Genomic DNA, 17,485 nt, shown 5'->3' with positions numbered 1-17,485 from the left:
TTAAAGAGCAAATCATACTGTATCTGAAAGTTACTGAATTAATAAAAATAAAACCTACTTTAAGTATATCTTAGGAAAGAGAGTAATTTACATATAATTTCTCTTTCATTACATAATTTTAAAATTAAGTAAAAAGTATCTAAATGGATTTTAAGGTAATGTGAAAGAACAGTATAGCTGTTTAATAGATGTGTTGTTTTGTCACATTTATGTTAGACAGAAAATAAAATCTCAAATGTACTTGAACAGAACTTGCACAAAATGACAAATGAGAACTCTTTCCATTTTTGAGTTGTGCCAGTCCTGCCTGGTCTAGCTTTGTAGACACAGCCTTCTTCAGCTGTGCAACATTTCACCCTTGTGCAAGTAGCACTGAAAATAGAAGTCAAACTTTTCTTGAATACTAATGTACATTGAAGCTGGAATTTATAAGCTCAGAGGTATTTGTTTTATTATAGGGCATATCTTTGCCACTACAACAAAGTTCATTTAATTTTTGAAAAAACAAAAAAATACCAGAAATATTTTGTGCTTTTGTTCTGGAGAACCATGATATGTCTTTACTGGTATTTTAGAACTGTTCTCAATAGCTTAACAAATGCATTCTAAAGGAAAATGGTCCAAACAGAGGTAAAATAAATGAAAAGAGAAACGCCCTTGTGCTTGGGTGAATTCTGTTCCATGTAGAAAGCTTTCATGTTATTACAAACCAATGTTTATTTATTGAACTAAAAGTATACCTCATTGTGCTGAGATCTAGTGTATTATCTTAAATGCTTTTCTTTGTTAGTTTCTCCAAAGTGCAAAAAAGGTTATCATAAGTTCTTTTGTTGCTCTACACAAGAATTAATCTCCTTGAAAACAACAATCATTTGTGATGTACCCATGGGCATGTCATACAAGGATCATAGAATATACAGTAGGTGGGTCTGGACCAACAAACAAACCACAAAATGCAGCTACTGTGTAAGTTTTTAAAACACCCAAGTGAAGTTTATTTTGAGTGCAGGGAACAAAACACCAAACCCAATGAGCATAAAACACAAAACCTACAGTAAGCTCTTCTTTGAGCTCCTGCCTAAACTTCTTGCAGGTTCCTACTATGATGGCTAGGTATAGTACCTACACTGCTTACTTGCCATCAAACAAACAGTCTCTCAGACTCTTCTATACTTTTAACACTAGAGTCTCTTGCTCCAAGGCTCTTCACACAACCTTTAAGACTCACAAGTTTCTTGTTCAGTCCTTCTCTCCTGGAGAGTGATGCACACAGAGGTTTTGCCTCCAGACCCTCTCCGGCAGCCACTCCCTCAGACTAACTTCTTAGTTCTTCCAGAAGCTTCCATTTCCTGTTTTTTAAAGAGTTACCTGACCAATTGGCTTCCTGAAACTGGTCAGGTGGCTGAGATTTCAAGAAAAGGTTAGCTTAATTTATATACTGCTGCAGTTATGACAAATTAATACATCTTTGTGGAGATTGTAGTTAGTCTACATAACACTAACATATACAGTATGCATAGCACAGTTCATCAATAGAATATTCTTATACTGTATATCTATTCATTCCCAAGTAAAATGGAACAGGTAAAGGCTTATTCCATGCTGAAAGGAAAAGGCAAGAAACACATTGTTTTGACTGTGCAGCCTTCTTCAGGTGTGGACAGAATGGAATTAAGCTTTTCCTGTTCCTTTGTAGCCTACGCATGCTGACACAGCTACCTACTTGAACTTCTTTTTCCTGTTAAAATGGCTGGTATGGCCCTTTTCATTATCACAATGGATAGATAAGGGGATTGATCTTTCCATAGATAATTACATTTAGATTTGCAAATATTGCTTAATTAACCTGTTGCTTTATTCTTTTTTGCCTTCTACACATTGCTCATTGTAACACTTGTAACATTGGAACTTCTTCATCAACTTTAGGTCGGCTGAAAAAATTGGTCATGCAATTTATGTTCACCTCCTGAAGGTTTCCCATAAACTCCTAAAAGCTATTACTGTTTGGAAGAAGTCCAGATTTTGCAATCTTGAAATCTTCAGGGATATTAATATAATTTGTGCTTCCAGAAGCCCTAATCATTAATGAATCCAATTTAATATTCTGCAGAGAAAACATATTTAACCCCCATATAGTCCTTTGTGCAAGCTCTATATGCCAGGATGCCGTCTTCTCCTGGGACTGTTAGGACTTGACTAGCATTTTGAGTATTTTGTCAATTCTCCTTATAGCCCCATCACTAGACTATTGAATTAAATTAATCTATCCATCTTCTAACAGCTTTATCCAGTTCAGAGTTGCAGGGGAGCTGGAGTCCATCCTGGCAGGCAGGGAGCACAAGGGAGGTAAACCCTGGATAGGCCACCAGTCCATTGTACAGACACAGACATGCACACATCTATACAAGGGTCAGTTTTCTCAGAAGCCAGTTAACCTACCAGTATGTCTTTGTGGGACAAAACCGGATCCCCCAGACGAAATCCATGCGAACATAGAGAGAATGCACAAACTCCACGCAACTCCACGCAGATAGCACCCCAAATCTGGAATTGAAGGACCCAGAAATGCGACTGTTCCACCGTGTCACCCAGCTGAATTCAATTAATTCATGCTTTCATTTTGCATTAGAACTGTATGCATTTGCTTGGCTGCTGTTTCTATACTGTAATTGAAAGATGGTATTAATCTGAATTGGCTATTTAGACACACTTCCTGGTGAAAGTGATTTTGTTTCTTTTCTTCATATCGGTGATACTGAAAACGTGAAGGTTTTTTTTTAGTTAAATTTTAATTTTTACTGTTTTTTTATGTCCTGAATCAAGTTCTCTTTTGCAGTTTTAGGGAGGAGTTTGCAATAGAACTGCTGATTGAAAGAGGAGATGAGGGGATGAGGGAAAAAAATATTTTGAGACCTTTTTAGTTCTGTTTTGGAGTTTAAAGAGAAGTAGAAAAATATTTACAGCTAAAAAAGAGCAGTTTCCTTAATGTCATATCAATGATTAATAATTTGTAGGAGTGATCAAGATATTCAGTGTTAAAATTGCCTTTTCATTTATAAATATCACCATAAAATGAAGTTGAGATGATCACTTCAAGAAATACTCTAAATATTGTTACAAATGGGAATTTACAAAAATGGTGAACAATATGAATTGATAGCACAGCTTTGCCAATGAATAAAATAATCATCAATAATCATCTTGTAAGAATATTACCAAGAATATACCCAAGCTGTTGTTATAGTTAGAGGCATAAGAGTTCTTTGTTCTCTGGCACAGCTTTGGTGAAAAGAGTAATAATTCAGGCACGAATATTTATTAACAATAACAATGGCAATACACGCCTCACTAAACACAACATAGACATACAACACACAGGTTACAAAGGTAAAGCTGCCTTCTAAACTGAATACGATACAGCCTGTGGTTAGAATTCTCTCTCTACAAATCCGGATGCCACAAAATAAATGGGTACCCTACTGTAGCTCCCTTTTCAAAAATGCACCCACAAAGCAGAAGAGGCGGTCTTTAACCAAGGGATTATTCACTCAGGAAATCCAACTTTTTTAAAATCTACAGATCATGTGTCTTACACCCAGTACAACTAAATAAACATCCCTGGTTTGAAGCTCTAGGAAGAGGAAACATTGATACTACTGTAGCTAGATTCCGTTAATTCATTGTAGATTCCATTGTCACCTACCGCAGCCTGTAACAATATGTGAACTATTCTTACAACATTAATAGAAGGCCATTGTGTCGAATGGAATATGGACAAATGCAGTCAAAGGCTCAAGTTCTGTTTCTCTCTGAGTGCAAGACACTTGATGTTTTTAAGACAAGATCATGCTGACTGTTTCCAACAGACTTCCTAGGTACAGATTTTTTGTTAAATAGGGAGAAGCACAGTTAATCAAAATGAATACCTTAATACCACTGTAGTCAAAGCCTCCAAAAATAGCTAGTAATACAACATTGATTTTTAAATTAATTGTACCCCACACATAATGATATTATTTAAAATGTGACAGTAATATTGAGTAATGGGGATGCTGATGTTCTATGCTGTGAGAAAGCACCTTTGTAGGGTTACAGGGATGGTATGTATGGGAGAGCTTCACCTTTTGTATTTGTGACAGCAACGTGTGGGTGTCTGGTAGATTTGAAGAGAATTAAGTGCACTTTGTAATAATGAGGGGCCATTCTGCCACATCAAGAGCAGTGCTGAGCCGTGTGTTTCTCCTCTTCAGGTTTTATTAGTGCATTTGAAGATCTAATATTTCACTGAATGCTTCACACCATCTGTAGTCTTAGGCACCAGCTCTGTGAAAATCTGAGAAATTGTTTTATCACCATATTGATGGTTCTGAATTAAATAACAGAAGCCACATATTTCTGGTCTAAAATGACTGCTACTTTATATAACTTGTGGCTTAAGTTGGGGAAAGCTGAACCAATATTGCTTGAAAAATTCTTGCCATTTTCTAGGCAAGGTTGTTGGACTTAACCAAAGTGTTTGCTTTCATCTTCAGCTGCAATTAATTAATTACCTGAAAACGGGGGAATTTATATGGCGTATAATAGGTGTATTTGTGATGTAAACCTATGCATACTATAAAGGAACAAGTAATAGGTTTATTCCATGCTGAAAAAAAGAAGAAAGAGAACACAACGTTTCGGCCGTGGAGCCTTCTTCAGGTGTCAAACCTGAAGAAGGCTCCACGGCCGAAACGTTGTGTTCTCTTTCTTCTTTTTTTCAGCATGGAATAAACCTATTACTTGTTCCTTTGCAGCCTACGCATGCTGACGCAGCTACCCACCTGAACTACTATGCATACTATATGTTAATTATGATTAAATATTTTATATTAAAAACTGAATTTGCACATTTCTAGTCTGATGGAAACCATTTGTTTACCACCTCAAAAATGTACTCTGTAATACTGTTCCCTGTTAATAACCAATAACGCGAACCACCTTGTCAGTGTTTCAGCAAACATTGTTTTAATTTAATAACCGGAGAACACTGTAATTAGAGCTAACCTGCTGCATATTTTGTCAGTCCTTTCAAGCTTGTAACCAGGGAACATCACATCAAAGAATAGCAAAAAAAAACAATAATTGTCACATTTTTATAGAGAAAACAAGCCTCTCAAAGATGGTCTGTTATCTTACTCTTTATTTTTAGAGGTTAATGATAACCACAGGAAGGTATTTCTTGATGAATATTGATTGGAGTCTTGCTTTAATCTTGACTTTTTTTCTGTTCTCACAGTTTTAACTTGATATATTAAAGACGTTTATGTCTTACTGTGTCATTGATGCTACAGTATCTCATGTATATATTTATCAGTGATTAACTGAATTTGCTTATCAAAACACTCCAAATTAGTTACATAAGATTAGTAACTATTTTTTAAAGAAGAAAATAAATATTCATTCAGTCTCTTGGAATAATGTTTCTATAATGTGCAAGTTAAAGATGGTAAAACTATATTTTTAAACTACCTTGTTTTAATGGGAAAAATATTAGCAAATTGGCAGGAATATAAAAAATCACCTCCATCTACTTACCGGAGGTGACAAAATTTGTAGCTGGAAATTTTACACTTACATAAATGGAATGCATTTCGGTTCTGAAATTCAAAGGAATAACAGCAAAAATTAAAAATTACACAACACATACTGTCCATTACATCAAATCATCTCTAATGGTAAAGGTATAAGTAAACATCTAAATCTAAATCTCTACATATATGTGAATGTACCAAAGATAAAAAATCTAGTTTTCATGAAACCTTATACATCTGTTTAGCCAGGGGGACTTTTTATTAATCCTGTCCTAATCCTATTTCAAACTGAATGGCACTGAAGTGTATGACATGAAGGACCCTTTTGAAATAAACCAGGGTACTATTTTATTGTTGTTCAGGGTATTGTAAAAAAGAAGCATCATGGAATAGAGTGATAATCTAGGAGATTAGATGAGTAACAGTCTTTTAATACAGAATTCTAGCAAGTCTAACCCACTGTTCCTACTGTACTTATGTTCAACATCAGTTAGAAATAGAAGTAACTGTATAAAAAATCATAAATAAGATTGTTAATTGCATATATACTGTACAGTACTAGGGCATTAAGACACAATACATGCTGTTGGCTCCAACACTCTTGTTACTGTATTTTTTCAGTAAGAATATAAATTAAAACCAAAGTCTATTCAAGTAAATATGTTAGTAAGTCATAGCTGATAGTTGATTTAGTTTTACAAGTTTATCTGGAAGGTTCCAATAAATATTGTGAGGAGTGCAGAAATTACAGTGCATAGTCTAAAAGAACTACAGAGTGATGTAGTCTTTTTTCGTGAAATATTACTTTTCTAAAGAAATTACATTTTGCAATCTATGAAAACTAATTTGAATGAGGATTGATCACCTGCTGTGGTTACCAATTGCTTTTCTTTTCTGATACAATTCCTCATTCAGTCTCCGACGATCAGAAATGTTTCTTGTTCCATCAAGAACTTCAGGTGTATCACATTTGCAGTGTCTCAAATCAAGTGTACATAAAATGCATTCTGTTTTTCTTTTGCAAGCATTCTCATTCACATCTTGTCTGTTAGAGTCTACTTTTAAAGTTCAAATTAGTTAATGATGTTTTAAGAAAATATCACAATAAAAGCTCTTATTATAAAATTTTCTTACTAGACAGGATAAAAACAGTGCAGTATTTCTAATTCACTGTATGTGCCTTTGCAGGCAACTATGGGGAGAGTGGAATGGGGGCTTTTAAGGACATGGCTGCCAAAGAAGGGATCTGCATTGCTCACTCCTACAAAATCTATAGCAATGCTGGGGAGCACAACTTTGACAAGCTGCTGCTGAAGCTGAGAAGCCACCTGCCCAAGGCCCGAGTCGTGGCCTGTTTCTGTGAGGGGATGACAGTCAGGGGAATTCTCATGGCCATGAGGAGACAGAACCTAGTGGGGGAGTTCCTGCTTGTTGGAAGGTCAGTACACAAACTGCTTATTTTTACATTGCTTTTCAGTTCTTGAAGCAAATGCTTTGCATTTTTTTTTTTATCACAAAGGTAATGTTAATGTGTTTCACACACCCAGACAATACAGTATGTGATTTCAGTATAGAATGCAGTCCACTCCTTGTTTTTGTGGGAGGGATACAGAACTCCGGCTGCAAAAAATACAATTTCTTGCTTCTTGCTTAGGGCCTTTTCTTCTGAGCTGCAGTTCGAAAGCCACCTTGTCCAATTATTATGTAATTCTCGATAAAAACAAATCTATCATTAAAGCAAAGAATGTGGAATTGAAATGAAAATCCTAGGTGGTTTTTAGACTTGATGTGTGACCTTCTATTTCAGAAAGAACAGTGTAAACATTAAAAAGTTTCTTAGAATAAGTGTTAATGAGCCAGTCATAGCACTAATGTATAAAAAACACAAAATCCTGGTCACACAATTATAGCAGGAAACAACAGCTTTTCTGACTCCTGTGGGCTCTGAAAGAAACACTATGGTTCCCATCTCCTTCTGTCAACATACTACTTATATTTGCTCATACTTAGTATTCAGGCTACATTTCAGGCTTAGGTTGCCTCAAAGTGGGCTCCCTCTAGAAAGCTAAGAGTAAATTAAATGCATGCATCCTGATATCAGAATAATGTTAGTTTTTTTTTTTTCCATTTTTCCCTCTTTGTGTTTACTTACAAGATAAGGCGGCCTCGTGAGACTTGTGTCGAAGTTTCTCTTCGTACAGGGACATAGAAATGAAAAGAAACCAATAAGCTACAACTACAAGCTACTTTTTTACACAAGTTTTTTTCATAATTGCAGTTATGTTAGTAGCAAAAAGGAGATACCAATGTTTTTATTTAAAACAGTTGTCCAAGAACCATACACAACATTGACAGTATATTACATGGTTAACACCTTGCTTCATACAATGCATAATGTAGGAATCCTGTGGCTCCAGGACAGATTAAATTGCATCTCTTGCAACAGCATTTCTATGAGGAGTTGAAGTAACAGGTTTACTGAGATGCTTTGACAAAGATTGATCTAGGACTTGATTTGTTACGGAGTGTGGTTTTGACACCAGAACAGTGACAGATGATGGTACAATACAGTATGTGAAGAAGCTTTAAATTCAAGATTCTGTAAGACTTTCTCCAGGGTAATACCAGTGGCCACAGTGCCCACAGAGGGCAACTACAGTAGTGCAGTGGAAGAATGGAATTAATCAGACATTTGCCATTTGTTAGTTATATTGAGCAGATAACATATCTTGATCTTAAAAAATACTCTTATTCCACTTTAGTGTCTTCACCCATGAAATTCTGCAAGGAGGTAGCTCATCCATGTCCTCTCTCTTCTGTCATCACCATCATCATCATCATTGTCCATCGTCCCAAGCGAGAGAAGACATACATTTTTTCATCATAATGACTGAATGGTTGACCAGCCACTTCAGTACATTAAGCCTCTGCAGATCCCAGGGGTACAACACAGGTACCTTTTTTGTAGATTTTCTTCAACCTATACTGTACATACTACACAATGCAAGGATGATAACAATATACAGTATAAAAATAATGGTAATACCACCAAATGTAATATTAAGATGTTTATTTATGTACTTTATTATTTAGATGTAATAATAGCAATAGCTGTCATTCATCATCATCATGGTTGTCATTATCATCATCTTTATGATTAATATTAGTATTAGTAAATTCCCAGATTAGATCATTTTATTAAATCATTTTTTTTTTAAATGCAGGCTGTTACTCATTTTATAGGTTTCCTGGTTATGTTGCTCATCTTTTAAATTAGTAGCATTTTTCTTACAGAACATGACCATACATAAGATGGAAAAGAGCCCGCAGATAATGTCCAATTTGTGTTTCTAATGTCCAAAAATCAGCTAGGGTGAAGTAAAGTTTTGTTTCCTGTTTAAGAATGCATTTTAGGGAATAGTACTATATATAAAGCACACCCATCTGATGTTGTCCTGTTTCTGTTATTTTCTTTACTTCTTGTTTAGCCAACAATGGGTTGTACGGGCGGCATAGTGGCACAGTGGTGTCAGGAACAGTTCTTTCCGGGCCCTATGTGGGCGACACGATCCAAAAGGTGAAGAAACAATAGGGAAAAATATCATGCAGGAGTCGGTCAGGAGACAGGGGGGCGTGTCCATGCAGTGCTAGTGTCCGGGGGGAGTGAATCCAGGGCGAACAATCCAAGGGTAAATCCAGAGGGGGAATCCAAGACGGGAGGTTTAGTCCAAGACCAGGGGATCCATCCGTAGTTAAAACCAGAACCGGGTCGGGACCGGCGGGGCAGGGAATCAGGACCAGGAAACTAAAACCATAACGGAGCCAGACGCGGCAGGACCCCGGGCTCTCACGACACGGAAATCATTGAGAAGCCCCGAGCAATCGCCTGCGTCTGGCTTTAAAGGTGGAACTAAAGAGGGGCTGGAATAAGGAACAGGTGTGGGGAATGGGACAGAACAAGGAAGGGCTGGAGCGCCCTTAAGAGGAGGAGTAACGATCGTGACAAGTGGTTAGCACTGTTTCCTAGAAGTACTGGGGCTCTGGGTTCAATTCCAGATCTGGGGTGCTATCTGCACAAAATTTGCATGTTCCACCCTTGTTTGTGTGGGTTTCCTCTGGGTGCTCCAGTTTCCTCCCAGAGATCAAGAATGTACTGGTAGGTTAATGGGCTTCTGGGAAAACTGGTGTGAGTGTGTGCATCTGTGTTTCTGCCCTGAAATTGACTGGCATCCCATCTAGGATGTACCCTGCCTTGTACCCATTGCTTTCTGGGATAGGCTCTGGTTCCCCCATGACCCTGAATTGGAAGACGTGGTTAGAAAATAGATGGATGTATAGGTATGTACTACATTATTTAAAACATAAAGCTTATGCTTTTTAAATTTCATGATGCCCATCTTCATTGCTGGAACTGAGTATACACTTCTTCCATTTCTTAATCTTTTTAAGTATAAAAAATTTACTTATTTTCATCTGTTTTTTTCATTCTGGTAAATGTATTTCCTTTATTAAGAAATGTAATTTTCACTTTAGTCCTGGCCATGTTACTAGCCTCCTCTGACCTGGATTTCCCAGTTGGTGACATACAAATGGACTTCTGTATGTGCAAAAGCTGTGGACTTCAATTAACTACAGTAGGTTATCCATAGCTTGCCACAGTATCATGATCTCTGGGACTTGCTAGGCACCTCTGCGAAAAATAATAATATGCCAATGATTTAGAAACCTCTTTTTTTGTAGAGGGAAAATACCATATATTAGTAACAATTTGTAGAAAGAAGAATATGATGAAATGATTAGTACTTTAGAGTTGAATGGTAATATGGTTATAGAGTTCTTTTCTGTGTTGTTATTCTGTCCTTCATACATTTTCCTTGACTTCATTAGCTCAAGTACATTGTAATCATGGCATGCCAAACTGGAGCCATAAAAATACAAAGCTCTGACACTGTATGCCATTGATCTTGTTACTATTATATTTTAATCTTCGTGCTGCTAATACTAAATTGGAGAGCAGCTGCTGCCCATAAGGCTTTAAAAGAGAAGTTGAAGTATCAGAATAAATTATAGGGCTGTCCTGGACAGGGCTATTTTTTACCCTTATTTTGCAAGGAGTACAGACAGCTGCTAATAAAGAGCTACTGAAAAGCGAATGGAAAATGTGCTATTCCACAACACTACCATCTTTCATCTTAACAAGGACAGAAATAAAGCAGAAGAACAAATCTATCTTTTTTACGGTTTGCTGCTATCCAGTAAATATTATTTCAGATAGGTCCAAAAGGAGGCACAGGGTAGCCATTGAAAAATTAAAGAACTTTCCTATTTTGTGTCTCAAGCAAGTTATTAAATGTGGCGTGTGAACTTGTAGTATTCTGACATCCAAGCTGCAAACCTGGTGATTACAAAACATGAAAATTAAAAACTTTATAAAATGGAAACAACAAACTAGTAAGCTGTTTATTCCTCATTGTATCCCTGGCAAAATGAGCAGCAATCTCTTTCACATTCTTTAAATCCATGCTGCTTGGCAATATGTTCTAAAAACAATTGTGGGATTAAAATGTTCTATTTTGAAAGTGTAATTAAACTGTTTTCCTTCGCTGGAGTTCTAAACATTCTTGTTTGAGACCAATAACTAAGTCAATTTTAAATCGATTGTAATGTTTTTTACACAAGAAACTGAACAATTTTAATTTTGCTCTTCCTTTAATGTTAACGGTCTGAATTGAAAACAGCTCTTTGCAATATCCTTTGAAATATTGAGAATAAAATGAGAATATTTGTGGCCATTTACTGTATGGGTAATAGCTCAGTCTGTTTGAGTCTCGGTAAAAATCCCAGGATTAATTTCCCAAATAAGACTGAAAATAGTTTTAGAATTTAAATTGAGCTGGAGACACAGGATTGACAAATTTGATATGCAGTCCATGTTTTGCTTAAGTAGTTTTTTTTGGAATGTTGAGGTATATGATTGTCAGTATAAATTATATAACTTGCTTTGCAGTTTAGAAATGACAAAAGAGAGTGGGAGCATTTTAATATCAACAATAAAACTATATTTATCTTTTTATTATTCAGTTTTGTCACATAATCGAAATGTCTTAATCGTTTTTTGCTCTGTCACTAACACCCCTCATTGAGGTGGACAATTTATAGCTTAGCACCTGCAAGTGATTAATCGAGGCAATACATGTTTAAATGTTTGCCTGTTTGTGACTGACACAAGTTAACATGATTCTGTTATGACTCGGCTGTGCTCAAGACACAACAGTGTTGGTGATCAGGTCAGAATCCACGTGTTAGGGATCGAATGGTTTGGGTGGTTTTTGATGAAGCCTGAAGGTGGAGGAGTCTAAACTATCCAGAGAATGGCAAGAGTGCAGGGATGAGTGGTAGTTGAAGCCATAGCTGAGACTGGCAGAGAACTGGTAGTGATGGCAACAGTCAAATCAGAGATGGGCTGCTCACTAGGAGTAGATTGACGTTGTTGAAGGGATCAGCATTTGGAGCCGGGCAAGCAAAACATGGATCATAGAGGCAGTCGACTCAAGGGGTCTATACTTCAGAGACCGGTCCAAACATCCCAGTCTGGACTGAGCAGTGCAGAACTGGGGACTGGCTTGTAGCAGACGGGGGTATCTGTCGAAGTCACAGCAAAGGTTGACAGCTGTTATCGCTGTGGGCTGATGAGGAGCTGCCAGCTTGTAGTGGACTGAAGTGGCTGAAGAAGTTGCAGCAACGATGGAGAGACAGTGCAAGCGGTGGCAGGCTAGTGTGAGGACTGGAGAGCCTGCATCTAGAGCTGGACAGGACAGGGCACTTGTGGTCAGGGCAGTATATCAGTCTATCAGAAGCCGGGCTCTCAGGAGCAGGGACCAAGGCAATTGCACTCATCAGCACAGACTCCAGAAGGTGCTCCATGTACTGGGCCGAGCAGCGTGCCCACTGAGGATCGGGTTTCCAGGGGAGAAAAGGATTCAGGTAAAGCGATGCCAGATTGTAGCAGCAGAGGAAATTCGGAACCCGCTGCAGGCTGGTAGAGCTGCTAAGACCGCAGCAGGCTGATGCGGTGGCTCGACGCTGACTTCTAGCAGACTGGGGTGGTTGTGAAGTGGCAGCAGAGATGGTCTATATAACGAGCCGGTGAAACTGTAGCAGTCGCAGCAGAGCTGGCGAGGTGGCAGAAACCACAGCAGGCAGGTAACGTTGTAAACAACTACAGGAAGCTGATGTTCTGACTGGATGCTGGTTTGCAGCAGAGTGAAGTGGCTGTGGTCATGGCAGCAGGACTGGCCGCTGTCTTGTAGAGGACTGGTGAGGCCACAGAAGTCAAGTGAAGCTGTAAAATCGCAGCAGGCGGGTACAGTTACTTGCTGCCAGCTTGTAGTGGAGCGGTGAGGCTATAGAAGCCGTTGCAGACTGATGAAGCTGAAGTGATTGCAACAGGCTGGTGGGGGGACTGGCTGCAGTCTTCTAGCAGACCATAGAAGCTGTTGTGATTGCAGTGGGCTGAGGCAGTAGTTGGCTGCTAGGTTGTAGCTTAGACCAGATCTGGGATCCGCTATCCAAAAAGGGGTGCCTTAGCACATCTGAAGAGGAGTGTGGTCAGGGCAATACTGCCAGGGAAAGATCACTGAAGGAGCACATGGAATAAGTAGGGAGTGAGTAAATTTAGTGATTGGGTGTTTGATTAGTGTCGAAAAGGGACAGACAGAAGACAGGAGATTCCCCTCCTTCTATTAGAGCCTCCTGTAATCCCCAGCTCTGTATATGAAACAAATTGCTTCAAAATATCAGCATATATTGATTTGTATGAAAGAAATGTCCAGGGTATTTAGGCACAAACAGAAAAAACCTAGTCCATTGGTTTTCAACAGGCATGTTCAACTAAATCAAGAAGTATTGTACAACACGGTAAACCATTTACCCGGCATTAATTGTGAAATCAAACTGACAAGGTTTGTGCTGTGCTGGTTTTATATTTGTTGTATATATTGTACTCTATGAACTGTACTTACATGGTACTTTAGCTGTGTTGAATAATAAATGCAGGCATACATGCTATCTCAACATAACCATGAAGTTTTATATATATATTTAACAGCTGACATTTCCAGACATCATTTAAACCTATTTTAAGTATATTTTTTATGTTTTGTTGTACATCAATACTTCTTTCTGTGTCCATATCAGAGTCTTGTATAGATACAAATCTAAACTTAATTAACAGGAAAACAAATGTGTGCTTCTTTGGAATTAAATCACTGCCACATTTATGGTAAAAGGATCTCAGTGCTTTATCAAGCCATCAATATTACCATCAAGGGCCTATTGTGACTGACACCCCTTTCTTTTTTTTTATCTTGATAACAACCAACAACCACCACTAATTTGTAAACTTAGAGTAATGTCTGGCTCTTCCCATATCTATTAAAATGATAAAGCAGCTTGCATACTACATTGATCAGCTATGACTGAATTTATAGATGTTAGCAAAGCTACAGAATCTCTGGAGGTAATAGCTGAAGGCAGCAGATAACGTGGATAAAATACTCAAAGCCTTTTTTTTTCTACTGGCAACATGCTGCCTTTTGCAGCTGGAATTGAGTAGAAAAGAGGCTGTGAAAGCTGGCAAGAAAGAAATGCTTTTCAACGGCAGTGAAAGCAGAGAAAATTTTGTTTTTCCTTAATTGAAACAGCAAGCTGGAAACCTGATGTTATTGATTATGTTCCCAAAATCCCTGTAGGGCATAAAGAGCAAATACAGAGTTCTGATGAGTAGCAACTACATTAAAAGACTTGTGGAGTACCATACCACAGCAGAAAGAGCTTTTTTGTCCTTCCTTCCTCACCTAATTGTTACTGATGTTTGTTTCCTAGACTCATTACAGTTTTGTTAAGAAATATGTGCTTTGCTCTTCGAGCTTTGTATCTGAGATACACTTGTATCCCAACTTTGTATCTTCGAACATTGGTATCTGAGATAAATTTGTTTGCTTAAGTCTTTGCCACAGCAGCAAATGGGAGCTTTGAGTTTTGTAAGCATGCATTGTTTTTGGTTTATTAGGCAAGTTCTTTGTAGATGCAAAGCTTCAGGACAGCAGTGTATATTTGAACAGGCTGGTCAAATTCTGATAATGACAAAACAGGCCTTGGAATACAAAGAAGTACGAATCAAGTTCCGAATACTTTGTTGCCTGGCTAAGGAAATGACAGTGCCAGCTGAAGGTCAGCACTGAGGGACTGGAGGGGTAGAGGGACTGGATGATAGAATAGATGCCTGCAGAGTTTGGAGCATCCAGTGAGTATTTATACATAGGAAAGTGGATGTGCAAGATTATAATTTGACCTCGTCCCAAACATCTGTTAAATAGTAACATTAGGTCTGTCACTAAGAATTGTTACTAGGAATACGTTTGATTAAATATACTGTATATCCATGGAATATATATGTTCATATACTGTATAGGACCTGATTTTAGACAGTGTTATTTTAGAGCTGCTCTGACAGGCTTCTGTTATGTATATACTGTATCAATAAACTGAATAAAGTTTAACTATGGTCTGCCCAGAATGGCATTTTTAATTTATTTTGACAGTCTTCAGAATTTCTTCAAAAAACTTGAAAAAGTTTCAAAGACAGTTTTCAAAGATCCTTGACATGATCTCATAACTGCCATGGAAAAGTATTGAAAAGTAGGAGTTTTGCCCTCTGGCCTAATGGATCTTCAATTCATATGTCATTTTGTTCAAAAAGAAGGGTTATTGAAGGAGAAAGGGGATATGGTGTAACTTTAAGAAGGCTGAGTGGAGGAGGGGATTAAGAATGTTTCGGAACACTGACATCATGAATTTAAATGGTTATTTAAATCACACAATAAGCAAATGGGGCTGTAGCTCTACTCCAGGAAATATTGCAAATCTGGAGCTGGTTTCCATGGAAATGTGCAGTGCATATGCCAAATAATATGATAATATATTAAAGACTAGACCGGAACCTTTATTAATGTACTTTGTAATAAACACAATAACAAATACATACATCTTATACTGTAAGAGGCATTTAGAGGCTAAATAAAATGTCAGTGCTATTATCTGAGTTTTATTGATTGAAATAGTTTGCTTGTACTAGTAATATCACATGTAATATATGTATGTTTTGATCTTACTGAATGTTTATGATGAAAGTTCATAGAAGGTTTCTTTTATGAGGAAACCAAGAATGCAAAAAGTCTTAAAAACATAAAAAATAATTAAACTTACATTTCGTACTTAATTGTTTTAATGCAATTTATCTCAAATTAGTATGAAATATTTAATATTTTGTTTTTAGATTTAGGTAATACAAGGCAGAGTTCATTAAATGAAAATGGAACTCGTAGTTGAAAGTAAAAACGAAGTTGTGAAACAGCATAAGGAATTATGCAGGTTATTTGTTACTGCATTACTGAGGAAATGTTGCACCTGAATGCATTTTCTGTATCATGGAGTGTATTGTCTCTACTGATTTAATGTTTCGTTTGTCTGCACAGAATTATGGGTGTAGTTCTTCCTTCTGGCATTTGTTGCAAATCTGCTTATTGTTTACAATAACTGTTTGCACATTTCTTTCTGACTTTCACAGATAAGCCATCCTTGTTGGTTTGACTGACTGAGAAAATGACGAGTATTCACCTACAGCTCTTTAAAATTACTTTCACAATAGGAGACTTATTTAAACTGCAGGGCCCCATACCTCTGTGGAAATAGTTCCGTTTCCTTGGGTATGAGTGTCAGTTAGACTACCAAGAGAGCATAACATGTCAGTCTGCATGAATCTCTGCTCATATCCCCCCAAAAGTCATGGAACGAAAATATATCTGAATCCTGACACTTAGAGTAGTACTTCTCTAGTTTTATCTCAGCCTGTATTACTGTTTTTCTCTACTTTTTAAATATTTTTTTTGCCATCATGCAGTATGTGGTGCAGTATGTTCTGAAGCCATATGAAGTCACACAAAGCCTTACATTATGTATTTATTCACTTTGAAAGGCAGTCCTTTGAAAGTAAATGTGATGCACTAATCATGTGCATCATATGTATGAGCACAATGTGTCAGTTACATCACTGAACTTTATGCTGTATTGTATGTTAATAACTGCATGAACCACACACTTCAAAAAATGAAATCAAGTTCTGGCTTATTTCAATATACTTTTAGAACAGCCTCAAATACACTGCGTAAACTTACAATAAAATACTACCCTGGGTAAGACAGTAAGAAATAGACATTAAAGCACACTGTACATTTTAGAATGATTTGATTAAAAAAAAAAAAACAGATTAAACCATGTTTTATGCCTGTATTTCTCCAGTTCATCTGAAGATTTACTGGAAAGTGCTTTGGAAAAGTATTCAGATCCTTCCTATGAAGAAAATAATGCATACACATTTTTTTAACTTATTTTTTTAATTCAAAACTTCCAAGGGCAAGATAGGTTATATAAATTAATAGACTTTCTTATTACTTCTCATTTTAATTCAATAAACATCACTAAAATGGCACCTTGTCTATTAATGTATCCACACAGTGAGTTCAATTGTTTATCACAGGTATTATTGACTTATATTACTAACTGTCTTATTGCATAGATATTACTTATTGCAATACTGTGAGCCGCATGCACCACTACAGCCTCCTACTGAGTTCTAAGAACATTTAAAAAACACTGGTGACCAGTTCCTTACATCTTTAGAAAATTCACGTTTACCTAGTTTTTGACAACATATGAAATATGTGTAGGGGTATTGACATACTGTAGCCATAAAACAACATATGAGATCAAAGCACTCCAGACACAGCTGTGCGGAGTTCTTTAAAGGTTACTAAGTGCTTTAAAATCCCCCCATTCAAGTTGTTTGTGGTATTACA

General features: G+C 37.1%; 1 protein-coding gene across 2 annotated transcripts in view; it reads left to right on the top strand.

Annotated features, from left to right (window-relative positions):
• The window catches only part of grm5b (glutamate receptor, metabotropic 5b), a 92,240-nt gene that overhangs the window by 19,474 nt on the left and 55,281 nt on the right, over nucleotides 1-17,485 (top strand). For both annotated transcript variants that reach the window (XM_015341797.2, XM_015341798.2), the window contains exon 3: nucleotides 6,759-7,008. In XM_015341797.2, coding sequence (XP_015197283.1) covers nucleotides 6,759-7,008 — 250 coding nt within the window. The remainder of the gene's footprint in view (nucleotides 1-6,758; nucleotides 7,009-17,485) is intronic.

The sequence above is a fragment of the Lepisosteus oculatus genome, chromosome 5 (genome assembly GCF_040954835.1).
Source record: "Lepisosteus oculatus isolate fLepOcu1 chromosome 5, fLepOcu1.hap2, whole genome shotgun sequence".
Lineage (NCBI taxonomy): Eukaryota > Metazoa > Chordata > Actinopteri > Semionotiformes > Lepisosteidae > Lepisosteus > Lepisosteus oculatus.
The sequence above is the reverse complement of the archived record's forward strand: the minus strand, read 5'-3'. Positions and strand labels throughout refer to the sequence as shown.